Source organism: Cibotium barometz, chromosome 40 (assembly GCF_041138505.1).
Source record: "Cibotium barometz isolate CiBa-2024 chromosome 40, ASM4113850v1, whole genome shotgun sequence".
Taxonomy (NCBI): Eukaryota; Viridiplantae; Streptophyta; class Polypodiopsida; order Cyatheales; family Cibotiaceae; genus Cibotium; species Cibotium barometz.
In genome coordinates, this window is record NC_141085.1 from 6330251 (window position 1) to 6348628 (window position 18378).

At 43.0% G+C, this 18378-nt stretch overlaps 1 protein-coding gene across 3 annotated transcripts in view; it reads left to right on the forward strand.

The window, feature by feature from the left end:
• The window catches only part of ALDH12A1 (aldehyde dehydrogenase 12A1), a 122052-nt gene extending 106983 nt beyond the window's left edge, over positions 1–15069 (forward strand). The window contains exons 13-17 of one of the 3 annotated variants that reach the window (XM_086779129.1): positions 12844–13053; positions 13134–13244; positions 14520–14599; positions 14689–14828; positions 15007–15069. In XM_086779129.1, the coding sequence (XP_086635255.1) occupies positions 12844–13053; positions 13134–13244; positions 14520–14599; positions 14689–14827 (540 nt within the window). In that variant the 3' untranslated portion in view covers position 14828; positions 15007–15069. Of the gene's footprint in view, positions 1–12843; positions 13054–13133; positions 13245–13439; positions 14277–14519; positions 14600–14688 lie in introns of those variants that run through there. The other 2 variants (XM_086779128.1, XM_086779130.1) reach the window with 2 other exon arrangements.
• The last annotated feature ends 3309 nt before the right edge of the window (positions 15070–18378 follow it).

The following is an 18378-nucleotide window of genomic DNA, read 5'->3' on the forward strand; positions in this document are numbered from 1 at the left end:
TCATTGGGCACGTACACCTTTTGGTGGGCGTAGAATAATCCATCTTTGAAATCAAATAAACCCACGGCTGAGGTACCATTTTGCAACTCTGTGGCCATTCGAATGATTGCTGCATCTAATTTTTGAGCATCTCTGATCTTGTCCAAAAGTGCACCATTTGCAACACTCACTGCATTCAATTGTGGTGTATGGCTGAAAGCATCTGGCATCAAATTCTGCTTCCCCGGTTTGAGAATAATGTCAATGTCAAATTTTGCGATGAAGTCTTGCCATTTGCCCTGTTTTGGTGACAGCTTAGGTTGCGTCTGAAAGTACTTTAGAGATATGTTATCTGTAAAAACTTTTGTGTGTTTGTCTTGCACATAATGACGCCACTTTCTAAGGCAATGAACCACTGCTTGCATTTCCTTTTCATGTGTGGTCCATCGGCATTCTACATCGTTGAACTTGCGCGACTCATACGCGACAGGGTGCCCGTCTTGTAATAAAACTCCTCCAAGGGTCCCGTCCGATGCATCCGTGTGAATCTTAAACTCCTTGTTGAACTCCGAGAGCTTAAGCACTGGGGTGCAACACATTGTAACTGTCATCTTTTCGAAAGCGCTCTTCTTTATATCTGTCCACCTAAAGGGCTTGATGCCTTTAGTTATATCAGTGAGGGGGGTGGCAATTTTACTAAAATCTTTGATAAACTTCCGGCAGAATTGTGTGAAACCCACGAACTCACAAACTTCACGCACAGTTTGGGGTGCACTCCATTTCACGACTGCCTCGATCTTCTTGGGGTCTCCTTGTATCCTTTTCTGATTGACCACAAATCCTAAAAACTCCACTTCAGTGACTGCAAATTCACATTTCTCTGGTTTGGCATACAGTTTGTGACGCCATAACATTTGGAAGACCTTTCTTAAGTTTCTTTATGTTCACTCAAGATCTTGCTGTATATGAGCAGATCATCAATATATATGATCAGAAACTCATCTAAATAGTCTTTGAAGATATCATTCATCATTGTGCAGATGGTGGCCAGGGCGTTGGTTAACCCAAACGGCAACACCAGCCATTCGTAGCTTCCATACCTCATGCGAAATGCCGTTTTCTCAATGTCGTTTTCGGCGATTCGTATCTGATGATATCCGGATCGTAAGTCGATCCGACTGAAGTATTTTGCTCCCGCCAGTTGGTCTAATAGTTCCTCCATTACTGGTACGGGGTAGCGGTTCTTGATGATGATTTTATTGAGGGCTCTGTAATCGGTGCATGACCTGGCTGACCCGTCCTTTTGTGACAAATAGCACAGCTGCACCATACGGCGACTTGCTGGAGCGCACCATTCCATTTTCGGCTAGTTCATTCAACTGTACCTTTAGCTCCTTGAGCTTTGTAGCATCCATCCTATATAGAGCTTTAGCCGAAGGACTGTGCCCTGGCAAGAGTTCGATCTTGTTGTGATCCACCGATTGTTTCAGCGGTAACCCGGTTGGCAATTTCTCGGGCAAGACATCATGGAACTCATTTAGCACTTCGCGTATCTCTGCTTCACCAATCTTGCACTTCGTCTGCTGTGCATCCTTAACCTTCATCACGCATAAGTGTATTTGGCAGCCTTGCTTAGCTGCCCTCTCTGCCTGCTTGGCACTGCACTATTTCGGCATCTTGCCGCGACTATCTGTCACTTTCTGAGCCTTACCCGACCCTGTTGCATACATTGGGGTGCTCTGGATTTTGCCTCCAATGTTCTTGTTGACTGATTTGTCCCCTGAGTGAAGACGGATGCATGGCACACTGACTCCTGTCCCCTCCTGCATATCCAGTATCATAGATATTTGTCGACCCAAGTGAGCCCTACAATCACTTCGAAGGCATCCATGGGCACAACTATGAAATCCAATCGCGCTTTCCATGCCCCTGCTTGCACTTGCACATTGTATGCCATCTTTACATTGTCATTCTGCCCTTGTGCAAAAGACACTGACAGCTTATTGGAATCGCACACCTTCACTCCCAATTTCTTGGCACATTTTGGGGTGATGAAATTATGTGTGGCTCTCGTATCCAACATGATATTTTACTCAAGGCCATTCACATTAGCCTCAAAATACACATTCTGCACTTTCTTTAATTGAGCTGCCATGCATTTCGGTATTGCCTGCACGGCTCCTACCCTTGGTGGGCTATCGCCTCGTCGAGATGAGGTTTCTGCATCCTCATTCTCAGTGATTGTTAGGCGATCCATCCGTTCATAATTATCCTCTTGTCCTTGGGCTTGAACGGTGGTAACCCGGCTTTGTGCGGGTCGACGAGGGCATTCACTGTTGCCTGCCCAACTTCTGCATGGGCGTGTCGGGGGAGGAAGAAGGCGCCTTGCAGTATTGAAAAATCCCCCTGTATTAGTTGACTGGGATATCTCCCTCCCCGGCACAAAGTTCCTACTCAATGAATTACTCCCATAGGTTCGGGGTAAGAAAGGTCCACTCGACCTTGGCCCGCTTGTACTTGTCCCAGAGGTCTCTCCCTGGGTTTCATTGGACGAGTTATCTTTTCTGTTCTGAGGCTTGGCACCATTCCATCCTCCTGTTCCTGTTGCACTGTTTTTGCTTTGCCACTTCTTGCTCTCAGTGTCGGATAGCCGTTCCGCCATCGCGAGTGCCGCCTCATAATTTTCAGGCTCCTGCTTCTCGATCTCTCTGCGGGTCTAGTCATGCAATCCAAACAGGAACCCGTGTAATCTATTTGTAGAATGCATATCTATGATCTGCACCATAAGTTGTCTATAATTCCCGCAGTTTTCCATTTGCGTGTTTGAGGTTACGCCATTCATCGCGTACCTTGAAGACTTCATTCTGTGGTACAAAGCCATGTCCTTGGTAAAATCACCCCATCTTGTCCACGGTCTTTTTGCCTCACCTGCCCAAAACCATGTGTATGCATCTCCTGATAGCAGTCGCGACGCCACATGGATCCAGTGTTTATGAGCCACTTTGTTCATGGTGAGATAATCCTCTGTCTCTCGGATCCACCTTGTCACCACCAGTGAATCTCTTTGCCTAGTATACTTCTCCGGGGGTAACGGTTTGTCACTATACATGTTGTACCAGCATTTGTACTTGCTATACCTGTTGTACTAGCCACTGTACCGACTGTACCAACCATTGTACCGGCTGTACCGGTTGAATGGAGAGTTGTACTTGCTGTACCAGCTCTATTGGGGAAGAATCAGTACCCACATGGAGGTATATAGATTATATTGTTGGCTCGGCATTTCTACAGCCTATGTTCCGGCTTGGTAGCCTCGTGTGGGGCTGTGTTATGGCATTTGTATATGGATAATCCGGCATCTCCCGTGGGGAGAGTAAGGCCCTCAAAGCTTGTACATGATATTATTCTCCTTGGGTAATAAAATACTCCAAGGGGGGGGTCGGCCCATTCCGGCCTCTATGCGGTGTCACACATGGAAGCTCCATTTTCAGCATTTGTGGATATTTTGTCCAGCTTTTATGTTTTATGCAAAGTGATGATGGATGTGTTAAGGCTATGGCCATGTTTAAATGTTTAAATATGCTTTGATGGTATCGACAGGTGTGTCAAAGGCCCTAGTCCCCCGGGCACCCGCCGCAAGTTACAGCCCAGGCATTGTTCGATCCCACACTTCCACAGCTGTACCCTGGCAAGATTGACCACGTAACGGTGATCACTTGCCACGGTGGGTAGCTGGAGCGTTTGCATCAAACGTGAAGAAATAAAATTGTGAGTAGACGTTGTCGAACAGAATCTGCACCTGATGGCTGCCTATGGATCCTCCAGCTCGAGGAAGATCATGTGGACCAAAGGCAAAGTCACTAATCTAACACCCTTGGTCGCTAGATGATGAATTTCAAAAAAAGAGATCAAAGAGTTACCTCGTAGTTTCATAATCTGTATCAAGGTCTTATCCCTCGAAGACGACTTCTTTGGACAATCCCTATAATGGTGTGCGGGCTGGTTGCACTTGAAGCATAGGTTGTCCTTTTGCACCTTTGCCACATGTTCCTTAGTAAACAGCACAGACCTTCACTTGTATCTAGAGCACTTCTTGGGATTGCACTACAACGACTGGCCTTTTTGGGATGGTGGAACATGCCCTCGCTACTTGTCTTTAGAAGGTTTTCGGCTCCCTTGTATGGAATCATCTGCAAGCTCACCACCCTTCAAGGGTTATTGTCAAAATTCTTGGCATATCTGTAGGTGTCGTCGAGTAATATTGTTCCGAAGAACCTCACTCCGATAATCCGGCGGAAGGCTGAACAAGTATAACATGCAAACTAACACATGATGCTCCCCAAGGGCCTTGCAACGGTTCATATGTTCTTTAAACTCTTGGGAATAGTTATCTAGGCTCATTTTGTTTCACACTACAAATCGATCCATTTGTCAACCAATGATCCTTTTTTTGAGACTTCTATTAAGTATGAGAAATATATGCAGAAAGGAGATTTCAAACCAAACAAGGGGGAAATCTCAAGCAATCTGGTGCCTTGTGCTGCCAACAAGGTCCTTTTGAAGATCAATGATGCTTTTGAAGACCATGGATAGCTTCATGTGACATGGGTGCATCCATGAGTATGGAGATTGCTAGAGTGGTCTAGAGAGAGACTCCCAAGTGGTTGGCTTGGCCAAAGGTACCTTGAAGAGAGATTGCTCCATATGTTATGTCACGGTGCTCCAATGGATCCCTGTTCTGACAGAGGATGGAGATTGTGGGATGACGTGATTAGTGAAAGATTTATAGGACATTTGGGCACATTGCCAGGGATTGCACCAGAATTAAGAAAAGGCCTAAAAAGAGGGGGGGAAAAAAGGAACGCTCAGGTAGCAGATTCTCAAGATGTAAATTTTGCTCTAATTCGGCAGCTATGGAGGGTCTCTAGTCCTTAGATGTGATGCCTCCACCGCAAGAATGTGCTCAATTTGCTTCCACTTTAGCAGATGCTCCTCCTGCAGCGTTGTTCGTTTCACATCAGCAATTGTCTCTACCTTTGGGCACGTGGTTTCTTTGTTACTATGGCCTCCTACTTTGCAGCTGCCTTCCAAGCTTCTGCTTTGTTAGATTTTCAGATTTTGGAGGTTGTTCCTTCCACCCCTGCAGACAAGGTATCTCTTGGCAGTACTTCATATCCCTCTTACTGTCACCATTTCGTCCCTTCACCAGTCTTGACCAATGTTTCAGACACTGAGCGGAGCCAAGGTGTGAACAGGGATCTTTCCACAGAAAAAAGTTTGAGCTTTCATCCACAAAATTTGGCCTGAAAGATGGTTTCTGAGCAAAAGTAGCATGAATTTTATTCATCCAAGTGGCTTGTTAGGTTCATGAGTTAGCGTGTTCACACACCATTAATACCAAGGCATATTATTACCTTGGGCATGGATAGCTAGACAAAAAGACTTCAAAACTTGGGCTACAAGTCTAGAAAAGGCACCAAGTTGATATTTTGGACAAAAGTTCAGCTATTTTGGTAAAAAGGGAAAAAGCACCAAACTGATGCTGGGAACCATTCGTGTGCCTGTAGCCATACATTCGTACATCACCGGTCCACACGTGTGAAGCCCAAGAGTTGATTTGAGACTTGGTTTAGGGGCTTCTCTTTGGTGACTATTTCTCAGCTATTTGGAGTTGAGTCGTTTTCTCTCAAGTATTTGTGAAAAGATCTGGTGTTGTTTACAACCGCACCTTGGTTATTGTAAAAGCTTCTCATTCAATAAAGAAGATCCTACGGGGGGACCGGCCCTTCCGGCTTGGTGCGGTATTATTGTATTGTCTGTGGTTCTTCGGCTGTGTTATCATGCTATGTCTAATATTTGAAGTATTGGTCTATTATTGTCGCTTCAGGTCCTCTATTTGTGAGTTAGTATCAGAGCAAAGGCTTTCTCGCGAGCAAGAGCAATGAGAAAGAGAAAAGATCAGAAGTGGGGACTACAGTGACCAGCAATTTTGCTATGGAGCTTATGGAAGTGATCATGGGCATGAGCAATAGACAGCTTGGTCTAAGGACTTTTGGATTTTTTATCCTCGGAATTTGGAGCTGGTTTAATTTGCTTGTGTTTAGCACTCCTTCCATATGGAATACTGTGGATCAAGCTGACAAGCGCTATATGGAGCTATTTTTGAAGATATCTTATGGACGAGATATTTCTTTTGGCTTTATGATGAACTTGTCAAAGAAAAGCTAAGTATACTTTGACTTTTACCAAGTTGATGCTTTTGCCAATATTTGGAATTTTGTACATGTTGAACTCCCTTGCTAATGCAAGTGGAGAATGTTTCTCATGTCTATCTTGAGATGTGTTTCAGGAAAGCTATTTTTCTGAAAGGCGTTTTCCTTGGAAACCATTCTGATTATGGAAAAGGCTTCTCTATGGTTTTGATGAATAGTTTATGGTTTTGGTCTTGTGTATTGGAGGCTTCTAGTAGTATGGGATGCTAGAATTGTCACATGCACAAGGATCTCATATGGGGAGTATTCTAGTGGTATGGGACACTAGAATATGTCGCATATAGAGTTACAAACTATGAATTATTTATCAGTAACATGGACTAGTTGATTCTAGACTATGAGTATATTGTGGTTACAGTGGACTTGTTGAATATCTTATGGATCGAGGATTTCTCTATGGATTTATTTTGGCGGCCGAAATGCCTTTTAAACTATCGATTGCAGACATGTTTATGGAGAACCAGGATCTTTATGCCTTTTATGCCTGTAAATTATTGTTATCTTATGATATATTGCACTCATGGAAGAGTTGGTGACTCTGTCCAGTGAGTATTTCATGAACTCATGGAAGGGTTAGTGACTCTAGTGAGTGACTTTTGGTTGATGACTCTAGTGAGCTCATATCTCGACTCATGGAAGGGTTGGTGATCCTGGCAAGCCTCGTGGAAGGGGAAACCCAGCCGAGCATCTATTGTTTCATGGAAGGGTTGTTGCCCTGGTGAACCATATGGCTTGGGCATGCGTATGGATCATAGGGGTGGTGCCCTCATGCAGTCCAATGGCATGGCAAGATATTTTGTGGCTATGTATTCTGCTTATTTTCTTTTTGCATGTACTTAAAGCTACTTATGGATTTATGGATATTTGGGACAGAGTTGGCTCTTGTGCCTGTGTCTAGTTATTATCCGGCTTATGGAATTATGGATTTTTGGGACACAGTTGACTCTTGCGCTTGTGTCTATTGATTATCCGGTTTATGGAATTTATGGATTTTTGGGACACAGTTGGCTCTTGTGCTTGTGTTTGGTTATTATTAGAGTTGTTGACTCAGGATATCGATAAAGATGATTCTTTCTTGATACGATTGGCTCTTGTGCCCGTATCTGGTATCGGATGGTGGATTTGGATTTATAGCTTTAACGCTAGAATTATGAAATATTTCAGATTGGCAGTGCATCTACTATTCTTGAAGGATATCTCAGTGGTATCAGGTTTATACAGTTGCGGACAATTGCTTTATAAGACGGAGGGGATGTCACCATTTGGTCCCTTCACCTGTCTTGACCAGTGTTTTAGACACTGGGCGGAACCAAGGTGTGAATGGCACGGAAGAAAGTTGGAGCTTTCATCCACAAAACAAGATGGTTTCTGAACAAGAGCAAGAGCAGCATGAATTTTATTCATCCAAGTGGCTTATAAGGTTCACGAGTTAGTGTGTTCACACACCATTAATACTAGGATGGACATATTATTACCTTGGGCATGGACAAGTGGACAAAAAGGAGGCGCCTACTTCAAAACTTGGGCTACAAGTCTAGAAAAAGCACCAAGTTGATATTTTGGGTAAAAGTTCAGCTATTTTGTTAAAAAGGCAAAAAGCATTGTAAATATGGCTAATCAAGTTCATTAAAAGGGGCTGAGCTCTCTCAAAACGGATGTGCCTATCAGGAGGACGGGGGCCGAGTTTTGAGTTGACTAGATCAGTCCGTCAGGGATGCCCTCTCGCCCTGTTCCTTTTTCGTTTCTTTGCAGAGGCTATGAGCATGTATCTGACAGCAGAGGAGGTTGGTTTGAGAGGACTCCAGCTGCCACTCCGGGGAGAGGACCTGCGCGATTCTGAGTTTGCTGATGACACGGGATTGTTTCTGCATGGCCAGGAGTCCAATTTACAGAGGGCAGAGCAGTCGCTACAGGTTTCAGGAGCATTGATCACTGGCGCAAGACAGTGGCTTTTTGGATCAGTAGCGCTCCCGCTCCGGCATGGAGCCCAGATCCGGGTTTTAGATGGATTCCTCCTGGTATAGCAGTGCGGTATCTAGGATGCCAGATTGGACTTGATTTGTCACCTGAGCAGCATATCGCCCCGCTTCTTCTGAGCATTTGGAAGAAGCTTTTATATTGGAGTACAACTCCGCTATCCTTGGCTGGGAGGGTGGTGGTGACAAATCAGGTGCTTTTAGCGACTATGTGGTATATCACGTCTTGCTGGATTTTCTCGAGCTCTTGCATCAGCCAGGTACAGAGGCTGATCAAGAACTTTCTTTGGTCTGGGTGGGATGGTCAGCCGGCCCGGGCTAAGGTTGCTTGGGCAGTTATTACTCTTCCGCTAGCCCAGGGGGGCTTGGGCATTATAGATCCAACTGATCAGAGTAGAGCCTTGTTGGGGAAGCTTATTGTTCGGGGGCTGCTTCCAAGCGATGAGCCTTGGAAGGAGCTTCTTTTTCGGCGGTTGCAGGCTAGAGCTCCCCCAGCAGGGGGCACTTGGGCACCAGAGATTCGGTGGATCTTCACAGAGATGAGGAGGACAGGCCTCAATAGAGGATGGGAGGACAGGCCTCAATAGATGAGGAGGACAGGCCTCATCGCTTGGAAGCAGCCCCCGAACAATAAGCTTCCCCAACAAGGCTCTACTCTGATCAGTTGGATCTATAATGCCCAAGCCATGGAAGGAGCTTCTTTTTCGGCGGCTGCAGGCTAGAGCTCCCCCAGCAGGGGGCACTTGGGCGCACCAGAGATTCGGTGGATCTTCACAGAGATGAGGAGGACAGGCCTCAATAGAGGATGGGAGGACAGATTTGCCTTGAGTATCTTGCGAGCTTGGGAGTTACTGAGACCGGGGCTTTCTCAGAGACCTCCCACTTGTGATGAGGAGTGGGCCAGACAGCCGCTCATCTGGAGCCCCGCGGTACGCACAGAGCAGGGTCATTTTGCAGTCTCCCGAAGGAGATCCAGGCGGAGAGGCTGAGTCACTGCAGAGGGGGGCTGATAATGAGGGATGACATTCAGGAGGCACTCACTGAGGAGTGGTTCACGCCTTTCGAGCCAGCGGCCCCACGGTGGATGGGAGCCTTTACACAATTGGAGATCCTGATTGCTGTCAGAGCTTGCACTGAGGATGGTAGATGCCTCTACTATGAGATACAGGATGAGGGCAGACTTCAGAGAGTGGAGGCGGAGTCGCCTTTGGTTGCAGAGTGCATCTTAGAGGATACGGGTAGTGGCCGCTGCTTTTCGGAAGTGGCATATTGATCCAGACCCTGCAGATGTGGACTCTGATTGGTGCATATGGGCATATGTGCGCGCCCCTTGGCCCGGCTCCAGTGGGACCCTGGCGAGTACGAGTGGCATGATCCTTATGCATCCCCCGAGGCCACAGAGACCACCTTTTTCCAGTACACTGTTCGTTTGGGGAGGCATATTTTGACTGCGAGGAGGACGGTCTTTCCAGCTGCATCGGAGCACTGGGGGCTTCAGGGACTCTCACAGGAGTTCCTAGAGGATTTTTGGACCAGGCTCTGGGCTAGCAGACAGGCACGCAGGATCTCGGCTTTCCAGTGGCTGGTTGTCCACAAGGGCTCTGCGGTTGGCACCTGGCTTGTCTACAGTGGCCTTCCGCCTTGCACAAAAACTTTGACACTGACTTGACCCTAGCACTAGATGGTGCTTGGTAACATGTACATCGCCGGAGATTTCCAGCACTATTGGGGTGAAACAGGGCTTCCCTTTATAACCCACTCTTTTTGGCCTCTACATTGATGAGATGTCGAGCTTCATTGACAAATTAGGCGGGGCTGGTCCCACACTGGCAGCATATTGATCCCCCTACTACTACTTTACATAGATGTCATCGTCCTCTCGGCTTCAAACACATTTGGGTACCTTACAAGATTTTGGGACCTCATCATACACCTTACAAGATTTTTTGCACTCAGCGGGACCTCATACCTCCCGCCTCTTCACATCTAGATTGGGCTTCACATACAGAGGGGATCCTATGGACATTGTCTCATCCTATGTCTGCCTTGGTGTCACTTTCAGTGGTACCCGCAACACATGCGAGAGTGACACGGGGATATGCAGCCTTGAGCTTACTTGAGGCAGCAATGCTTCCAGGCAGATTTGCAGGAGCCCAAGACGAAGGGCTGGCTTTTTGACACCCTCTTCACACCAGCCTTGATGTATGGATCAACCTTCTGGGGGACAGATTTATACGATGAGGATTGGCAGTGAGTTGAAAGGCCCCAGGTCATGATGTTCTCCCGTATGATCCGCAGCAAGCAATTAGTCCCACACCAGAATATCCAGGCAGAGTTTGTTGTAGCCGTGATGGTAGTGGATGCACTCTTCTAGACATTCACGTGCCTCCATCGCATTAGTCACATGGATCTTTACAGGTACCCAAGGCCCTGGAGTATTGTATGCGTGAGTTTCCACTTGGTTCTCAAGATATGGGCTCTGCATGGACCGCCTCCCACCCCTTCAGTATAGTTTGGACTCTCCTTTTCTCCAACTATCTCATGAGGACACCAACCAGGTTATCCGGTTAGATCTTCTCAGCATCTTCACCCACTACACATGGATCACACCTTCAAAGTTCCACTGAAGATGCATTTCTATAGAGATCACTTCCTTGGACTCACTGAGGAGGGATTCATCTAGCAGCCGGGCTACCTGAGTGTGAGGATGAACCCACCTCAATGAGCCCGACACCCTTGGCTCCTTGGATGTTGGCCACGATCCCCTCTCAACTCCAAATCTAGGACATGCTCCATCACCATTGAGCACGTGACGTGGTTGAGGGAGACCTCTCGGTCATACTCATTAGCCCCATGCTTGATATATGGGGGAGTGATATACCATCTATTGGGGGCTCATGCTCCTCTCATGTTTCATGTTCTTGGTATTCCATGATGAGATTTCCATGGACAGTTTTGTACCACTCTAGTGAGATAGTTTTGATTTGTTCTATTTTATTTTCTCTTCCATGAAGAGATGCCATGGACATATTGTATCACTTTGGTCTCATAGGCCCATTGGGTCTTTAGTAGACACTTAATCTCTCTCTCTCTCTCTCTCTCTCTCTCTCTCTCTCTCACACACACACACATGCCCCTCTCTCTCTCTCTCTCTAGTTCTTGTGTGTCTCTCTCTCTTCTATGTGTCTTAATTCTAAAAATAAGGCAGGCCTTTCTCAAGGGATCCTTCCCTTGTTCTACTAATGGAAGGAATTATTCTTGGGAGAGGAAAAAAAGATGAAAAATAAAATAAAATTTGAGTTAAGAGTCATTTATTCTCTAAAAGCAGATTAGTGTTTTGTGCTACTGGCAGGCTAGTTCAAATTAAGCTATGGATTAAACCTTTGCATCAGGTTACTTATAAGGCATTTTGGCTAGAGTACAGAGTGTGTGCATGAGCAATCAACAATATCACTAAAAGAAGGCTGCTGCAATTGGGTTTCTCACTTTTAATTTTTCTTGCTAAGGGAACAAGCTCCATCGAGAGGTGATGAAACTAGATATCACAAACTTTGGCTGCAAATCTTGGAGGATCACGAACGCCAAGCTAGTAAAATCATAGTTAGTAAGCTCAACATTCTACGAGTGAACTTCTGTGGAGAATCCAGACTGGTCATTTTTACAGAGGAGCCATCTTGATAAGAAGAGGAGAACAAGAAGAAGCACTCTACTGTAATAAGCATTTGGACTTCCTATGTTGACTGGGCAATCTTCTGTAGGGCTTAAAGCTAAATCCACTGTATTGGGAATAGCCTCCTGCCAAAGGCTTAATGGCAAATCACACTGGACGTGGCATACAAAAGGTCTTTCTTTCAACAGTGGCATTTGCACTTTGGTTTTTGTCAGGTTAAGGAAATAACCTGAACTTTCCATTGGTGTATCTTTCTGCCATATTAGTCGGCATGCGGATCTCTTTTGAGGTCTTCATCCAAGTTGTGGCTATCTGGCTCATGCTAATTCTTTCTATCTTAAGCAATGCATTTTGTCAACCAGCTAGCGTGCGTGCACATGCACATGCACCTGCACCTGCACCTGCACCTGCACCTGCGGCCGCATGTTTTGTGTGTGTTCTGTATAGTGTCAGCCTTCATCTGAGTGATAGAAACTCAGTATGGTGATTTATTTAAGAAGATTTTTTCACTTAAGTGTACATGTCCTTGTGCATGAACCTGCACCTCGCCTTCGGCACTGATGAGATGAAAGTGGATGTCATAGCACGAAGTCTACGCTATGCATGATGGAGTCCATGAATTGAAGCTTTGCGAGTAGACTCTCATGGTGCACTTTGGTTTTTGTTAAGTTCTGTAAATTAACCTTAACTTTCCACTGGTATGTATTGATGTGGCATAGAAGGTTTTGTTTCAACAACATGGGTGTTGATGTGGTATACACAGGCCTTGCATTAAGTAAGGCAATTAGCAATCAACATAGATCTACATTCTCTACAATAACATTATGTATTTTACATATTGTAATTGTTGTTCAATGCTGCCCATCAGTTGTAATGGAGATCTATTGTAGAGTTTGTATAAGAACATGCTATATACATGCTTTTATATCATTCTCTGAATTTTCAGGTCACGACAGACCAAATTATGGATCACATAGAGAAACTGTTGGCCATCCCTGATGCAAGGTTGATTTTTGGTGGCAAACCGTTACAGAATCACAGTATCCCAAAAATCTATGGAGCTGTGGAACCTACTGCAGTCTTTGTTCCTCTTGCAGAGATGTTGAAAGATGACCATTTTGGTCTTGTTACAACTGAAGTTTTTGGACCTCTGCAAGTATATTCTTCTTTGGATAAATTCATTCTACACGTAGAACTCTGCATACGAGTGCGAGTTCATTGTGGCAGTATGTGCAGGTTGTGACGGATTACAAGAGTGAAGAGCTGCCTCTCGTGCTGGAAGCTTGTGAACGGATGGAGGCTCACTTGTCAGCAGCAATTGTTTCAAATGATCCGAGTTTTACACAGGTACTCCAGTTATTTCCTGTCGCTTTGCCATCTCTCCCTGTCGCATTTTTACGTGATGGCAATCTTCAAATTTCATAATGGCTGGTAGGCTTTTTTGAGTGAAGTAGGATGATCTCAATAAGATTTTAATTTGATTTAGAGTGGAACTCTCTCTCTCTCTCTCTCTCTCTCTCTCTCTCTCTCTCCACCCGCCAGATGCAGATCCAAGATGCTCTCTCACGCCAGGGGAAGACACAACATCCTTTCAGCCATCAGATCTGTACTGGCCGAGGATGGTATCACTGTCAGCTAATTGTGGCGAGGCTCCTTCTCACATAGTGCCATGCACTTATACTACCACATGCATTGAAAGCAGTTGTTTTTTCATTATCATCATAAACTTTTTTTATTAACAATTCTATTCCATAAACATGGAACCTCATATAAAGGTTTCAAGCCAAACAATCTTTTGTATACTATCACGCATCTACATGCATGACCTTACAGTCCTTGGACAATAAAAGGTGAGCTTGGGCCTTTACTAATCCCATATTGAGCACACACACACCATCCAGCAGACATCATACAATCACAGTTCTTCAATGAACGGTCTCTATAAATCTACCTACTTACAGGTGAAAACTCATATAATCATCAATTGTCCGTTGTCTATATACAGTAGCTAACATGCTTTTCATTTAATTCAATCAAAGGACAAACCTTTTCTCATTATCGCTTCCAGTTTTAAAATACCCTTTTTAAGAAGTGATGTCACGTATAATTATGCTTTGTAACATCGTGCAGTTTGCTTATTTGTCATGCTGTGCCTATGTAACATTTCATTCATGTATGGGTGCTTATACGGTGGTATTATAATGTTTTGTTGTGAAAACAATATTGTTTATGTACCACCAGTAACTTCGAATACGGAAAGATTTGTATTTTCAAAACCCCAAATCCATCCCTCTGTTCACTGTCTGAAGTATGGGTACACGCTGGGCTGATCAGCCAGGCAGATGGATCCTGATATTTTTAGTTGCCCCGTCTGAGCAGTGAGGACCCTTTTATCTCTCTGAGATGCAGTAATAAGGTAGGTTCTCCGTTTTTTTTCTTCATAGAATATTGGTTTAGCTGAATTCCACGAATGCTAGCGCATGGAAAATATGAAACACAGCTACACAATCTTCTATGAATTGGTCATTTGTCGTATTGTGTTTGTGATAATTTAAGTAATTTTTTGAAATGATGCGATCATTTTCTTTTTCTTCTTTCTTTTTTTTGGGGGTTCTCGTGCAGGAGATTCTCGGAAAGACAACAAATGGCACAACATATGTGGGAATCAAGGCTCGCACAACTGGAGCCCCACAAAATCATTGGTCTGTAGTTTCCCTGCACAAAATGCAAACAAAACGGAGTGGTGATTTGTTTGCTCTGACGTGTTGTTTATCCTGTGGGACCTGCACAGGTTTGGACCGGCGGGTGATCCAAGAGCAGCAGGCATTGGCACACCAGAGGCAATCAGGCTTGTTTGGTCCTGCCATCGTGAAGTTATTCAAGATGTGGGTCCCGTCTCCAAAACGTGGGCATTGCCACCACCTTCTTGAGGTTTGAATGAAGTTTGATTTAGAGCTTTGGTAGGGGTGCTTTTTCAAGAACAACTGCCCTTTTCGTCTCTCTCAAATCAAGAGAGTTTAATTATTTTTTAAAAAATAGGGGGCATAGGGTGGACGGACTGCTTTGCTTGTACGGATTTTTAATTTGTGAATGCCTTTGTATGTAAAAGGAAGAAAATGGAGTCTTCTTTCATCAAAAAGCACCACACGTTCAAATGCGTGCCTTCATTCCAGTCCGCTCAAATCTTTTATACTCTATTCTTTTAGTCTCCGTAATATGCTTTATGGATGGATGCCTTACGCCCCCCCCCCCCCCCCCCCTCATTGAAAAATGGTTGTATAATCATGCATGAATAGCTATGTACAAGTTAATTGTAAGGGCATAGTTCCGCACTTTATTAGTCCATCATATTATTCTCGTCGTGAACAAAGAGGCCAAAATATGAGTCAATGAATTGTAAACACATTGTAGTCTAATGATATTATCATTTTACTTGGAATAATATGGCATATATATACTTATTTATCAAGATATTTGTCAAGATTAAGTACCGTAGTGTAATATTAAGTTATCGAGTGAGACCAATTCTACACAAATACAACACACTAACGTGTAAATCATTACATCACAATTCATTAGATGATAATGCTCCTACTATCACAGCTCACAATCGAATGCGTATGTTTAAAAAATTCCTATGGAAGAAAAACCACAACCATTCTTGATGGTGGCACAAGGCATTCGCATTGGAATTGAGAGAGAGAGAGAGAGAGAGAGAGAGAGAGGCAAAACAAGAGTCATAGATGGCCCCATCTAAAGCTAAATTTGAGAGATTGTAGACTTCTTGTCTCTTACAGAGATGGTCATGTGAGAGAGAGAGAGAGAGAGAGAGAGAGAGAAAGGACATGCAATCCTTCATACTTTGCCCTGTCCTCTCTCTCTCTCTTTGTCCTGTCACCTCTCCTCTGTGCGAAAGGCAAAACACAAGACTCTCTCCTACGAAGACCAAGCGAAGAAACCATAGGCTTCGTTTTAGTTTTTAGTTTTCTATGGAATCAAATTAAAAGATCTTAAAAGGTTACAAATGATGGCCCTTGAGCCCATGACCATAGATCTAATCTACAAAGTTGTTGCTTTTCAACAAACCATCCTCTCCTATAATGATTTCATCCTTGAAATCAAAGGGTCGTTGTGCACCAAAGACATACAAAATCCAAAAATCATATCCAAAAGTGAATGTCAATGTCATCATCAAGGACATACGACCCTTCTTGCAAATGGAAAAGAATGTAGTGCGGCCTTGCTTTGAATTTGATGAAAGTCATATGTTGTACCGATTTTTCACGGATGAAGAATCAACAACTTAAAGGTTGTGAAAGCAAATGTTTAATACTTTGTCGATCAGTTTGAATGATAAACTCAAAACCCGTAAGATAATGCTTTCAGTTATTTAATGCATAAATAACAACAACGAATTCTTTATCATAAGTACTATACTTAAGCTCAATTGGTTTCAATTTTTTATTTTCAAAATTTATTGAATGATTATCTTGCATAATCACAGCACCAATATCATGTCCACTAGCATTAGTCACTGCCACAAAGAATGATATAAGGTAATCAGATAATGTTAAAACAAGTGCATGGGTAAGTACATACTTAAGATCATTAAAAGACTTTTTTTGCATGTCAGGCCAATGAAAAACTTTAGCTTTTTTCAACAAATAAGTCAAGTAATGCACTTTGTAAGCAAAGTTTTTCATAAATCTTCTATAATATGAACGTAAATCAAAGAAAAAATCTAAATTCATGAATGTTCTTTGGTCTAGGTCATGATCTAATCGTCTCTAACTTTTTAAAATCTATATAAATTCTATTAATAAACACAATATGGTCAAGGTATTCAATTTTTTTTTGAAATAAATCACTTGTCTATATTGGCATAAAGTTATTTTTTTCCTTAGAAGATTGAATACTATCTCTAAGTGTTTTTTGTACTCGTCTTTGTCTTTACTAAAGACTAAGATGTCATCAAAGTAAATAACCACGAAATTTTGGTGTTTCAAGAATATATGTTTCATCATGTGACTAAATATAGTTGGAGCATTAGTAAGTCTAAGAGGCATTACTAAAAACTCATAATGACTTGTAAATTGTTCCATTCTTCTTTTTGATAAGAAGAACAAGTGCTCCATATGGTGAACTACTAGGCTTAATAAGTTTCCTATCAGGTAGGTCCTTAATTTGATTATAGATCTCTTTTTACTCTAGAAGATTTTCTCTATAAAGAGCCCTACAAGGCGGAATGCTACCATGGGCAATCTAGGAAAGATAGCTCACTCATAAAACAATTTGAAAATTGTGAACTGACTGATTCATGCAATGTGTCCTTAGAAATTGGTTTAGAAGCGGTAAGAGGCTTGCTTGACTTATGTATAGTGAAGGAGTGCACAGTCGTTAGATTCTTGCAATTCTTTTCAACATACATTCTCACCATTGAATGTAAAAGGTAAGTTATGATAATTATAATCAATGTGAGGATTGTGCTTATGTCTCCATGGCATATTGAGAAAGTGAGGTTATACTTTGTACCTTGAAAAGTAGTCTTAACTTAAGAGAATGCATAACCTTTTCGAAAATGAAATTATGCGTACTATTATAATCATGCAATATTTTTACTTGTTCTTACTTTTTCCTTTCATTTTTAGAAGCATATGGGGTGAAACTTTCTTTACGATGGATTTAAGCATACCTGGATCTTCAAAAATATCTCCATGTTTGGAATTACTCTCTTGCTTGAGAGAGAAGCCGTCATCCTCTGCATCTTCCTTACCATGAATCATGTTGGCCCGTGTAGTTAGTTGCTTCTTCCTCTCTAGGTAATTGGAAGCGATATGTCCTTTTTGTCCACAATTGTAGCACTTCGCGTTTCTAGGTATGAAATCTTGCTTCTTCTTTGTATCATCACCCTTTTTTGTTGTTGTTGTTAACAGCACCATGATTATCATTATTAGACGCAACACATTTAGTATCATTGATATGCCTACCAAACTTATGAAAGAAACTATGATTAGCATGAGAATCTTAAGGTGGTTTGTTCTCCTTGGGAACTCCATTATTTCACTCACAGTTGTAAGCTAAAGAGATTAATGTCAATAAAGAATGAAGTTAAAACATATTGATCTCCGTTCTAAGAGTAGGCTTCAATCCGGCAATAAATTTTTGCTTTTGTTCCTTCGATCTTAGTCTTTCAATGGCTTATAGATGGATAAAAGTTTGCCAAAACTTATCAACATATACTACACAGTCTCTTCAAAACTCCTTCCAAGTTTTTGGCGTTACACCATAATGATGCACTGTCAACCAAATGATTTGCAACACACTTAACCTTATCCTTCTCAAAAAATTCTTCCCCAAAAAAATAATCATTGAGCTGGCTAATCCATGACAACACCGTCTTTCCATCTTTCTTACCATCAAAATTCTTGAATGTAAAAACATTAAGATTGATTTTCTTATCTTTTTATTGTTCTTTCTCTTA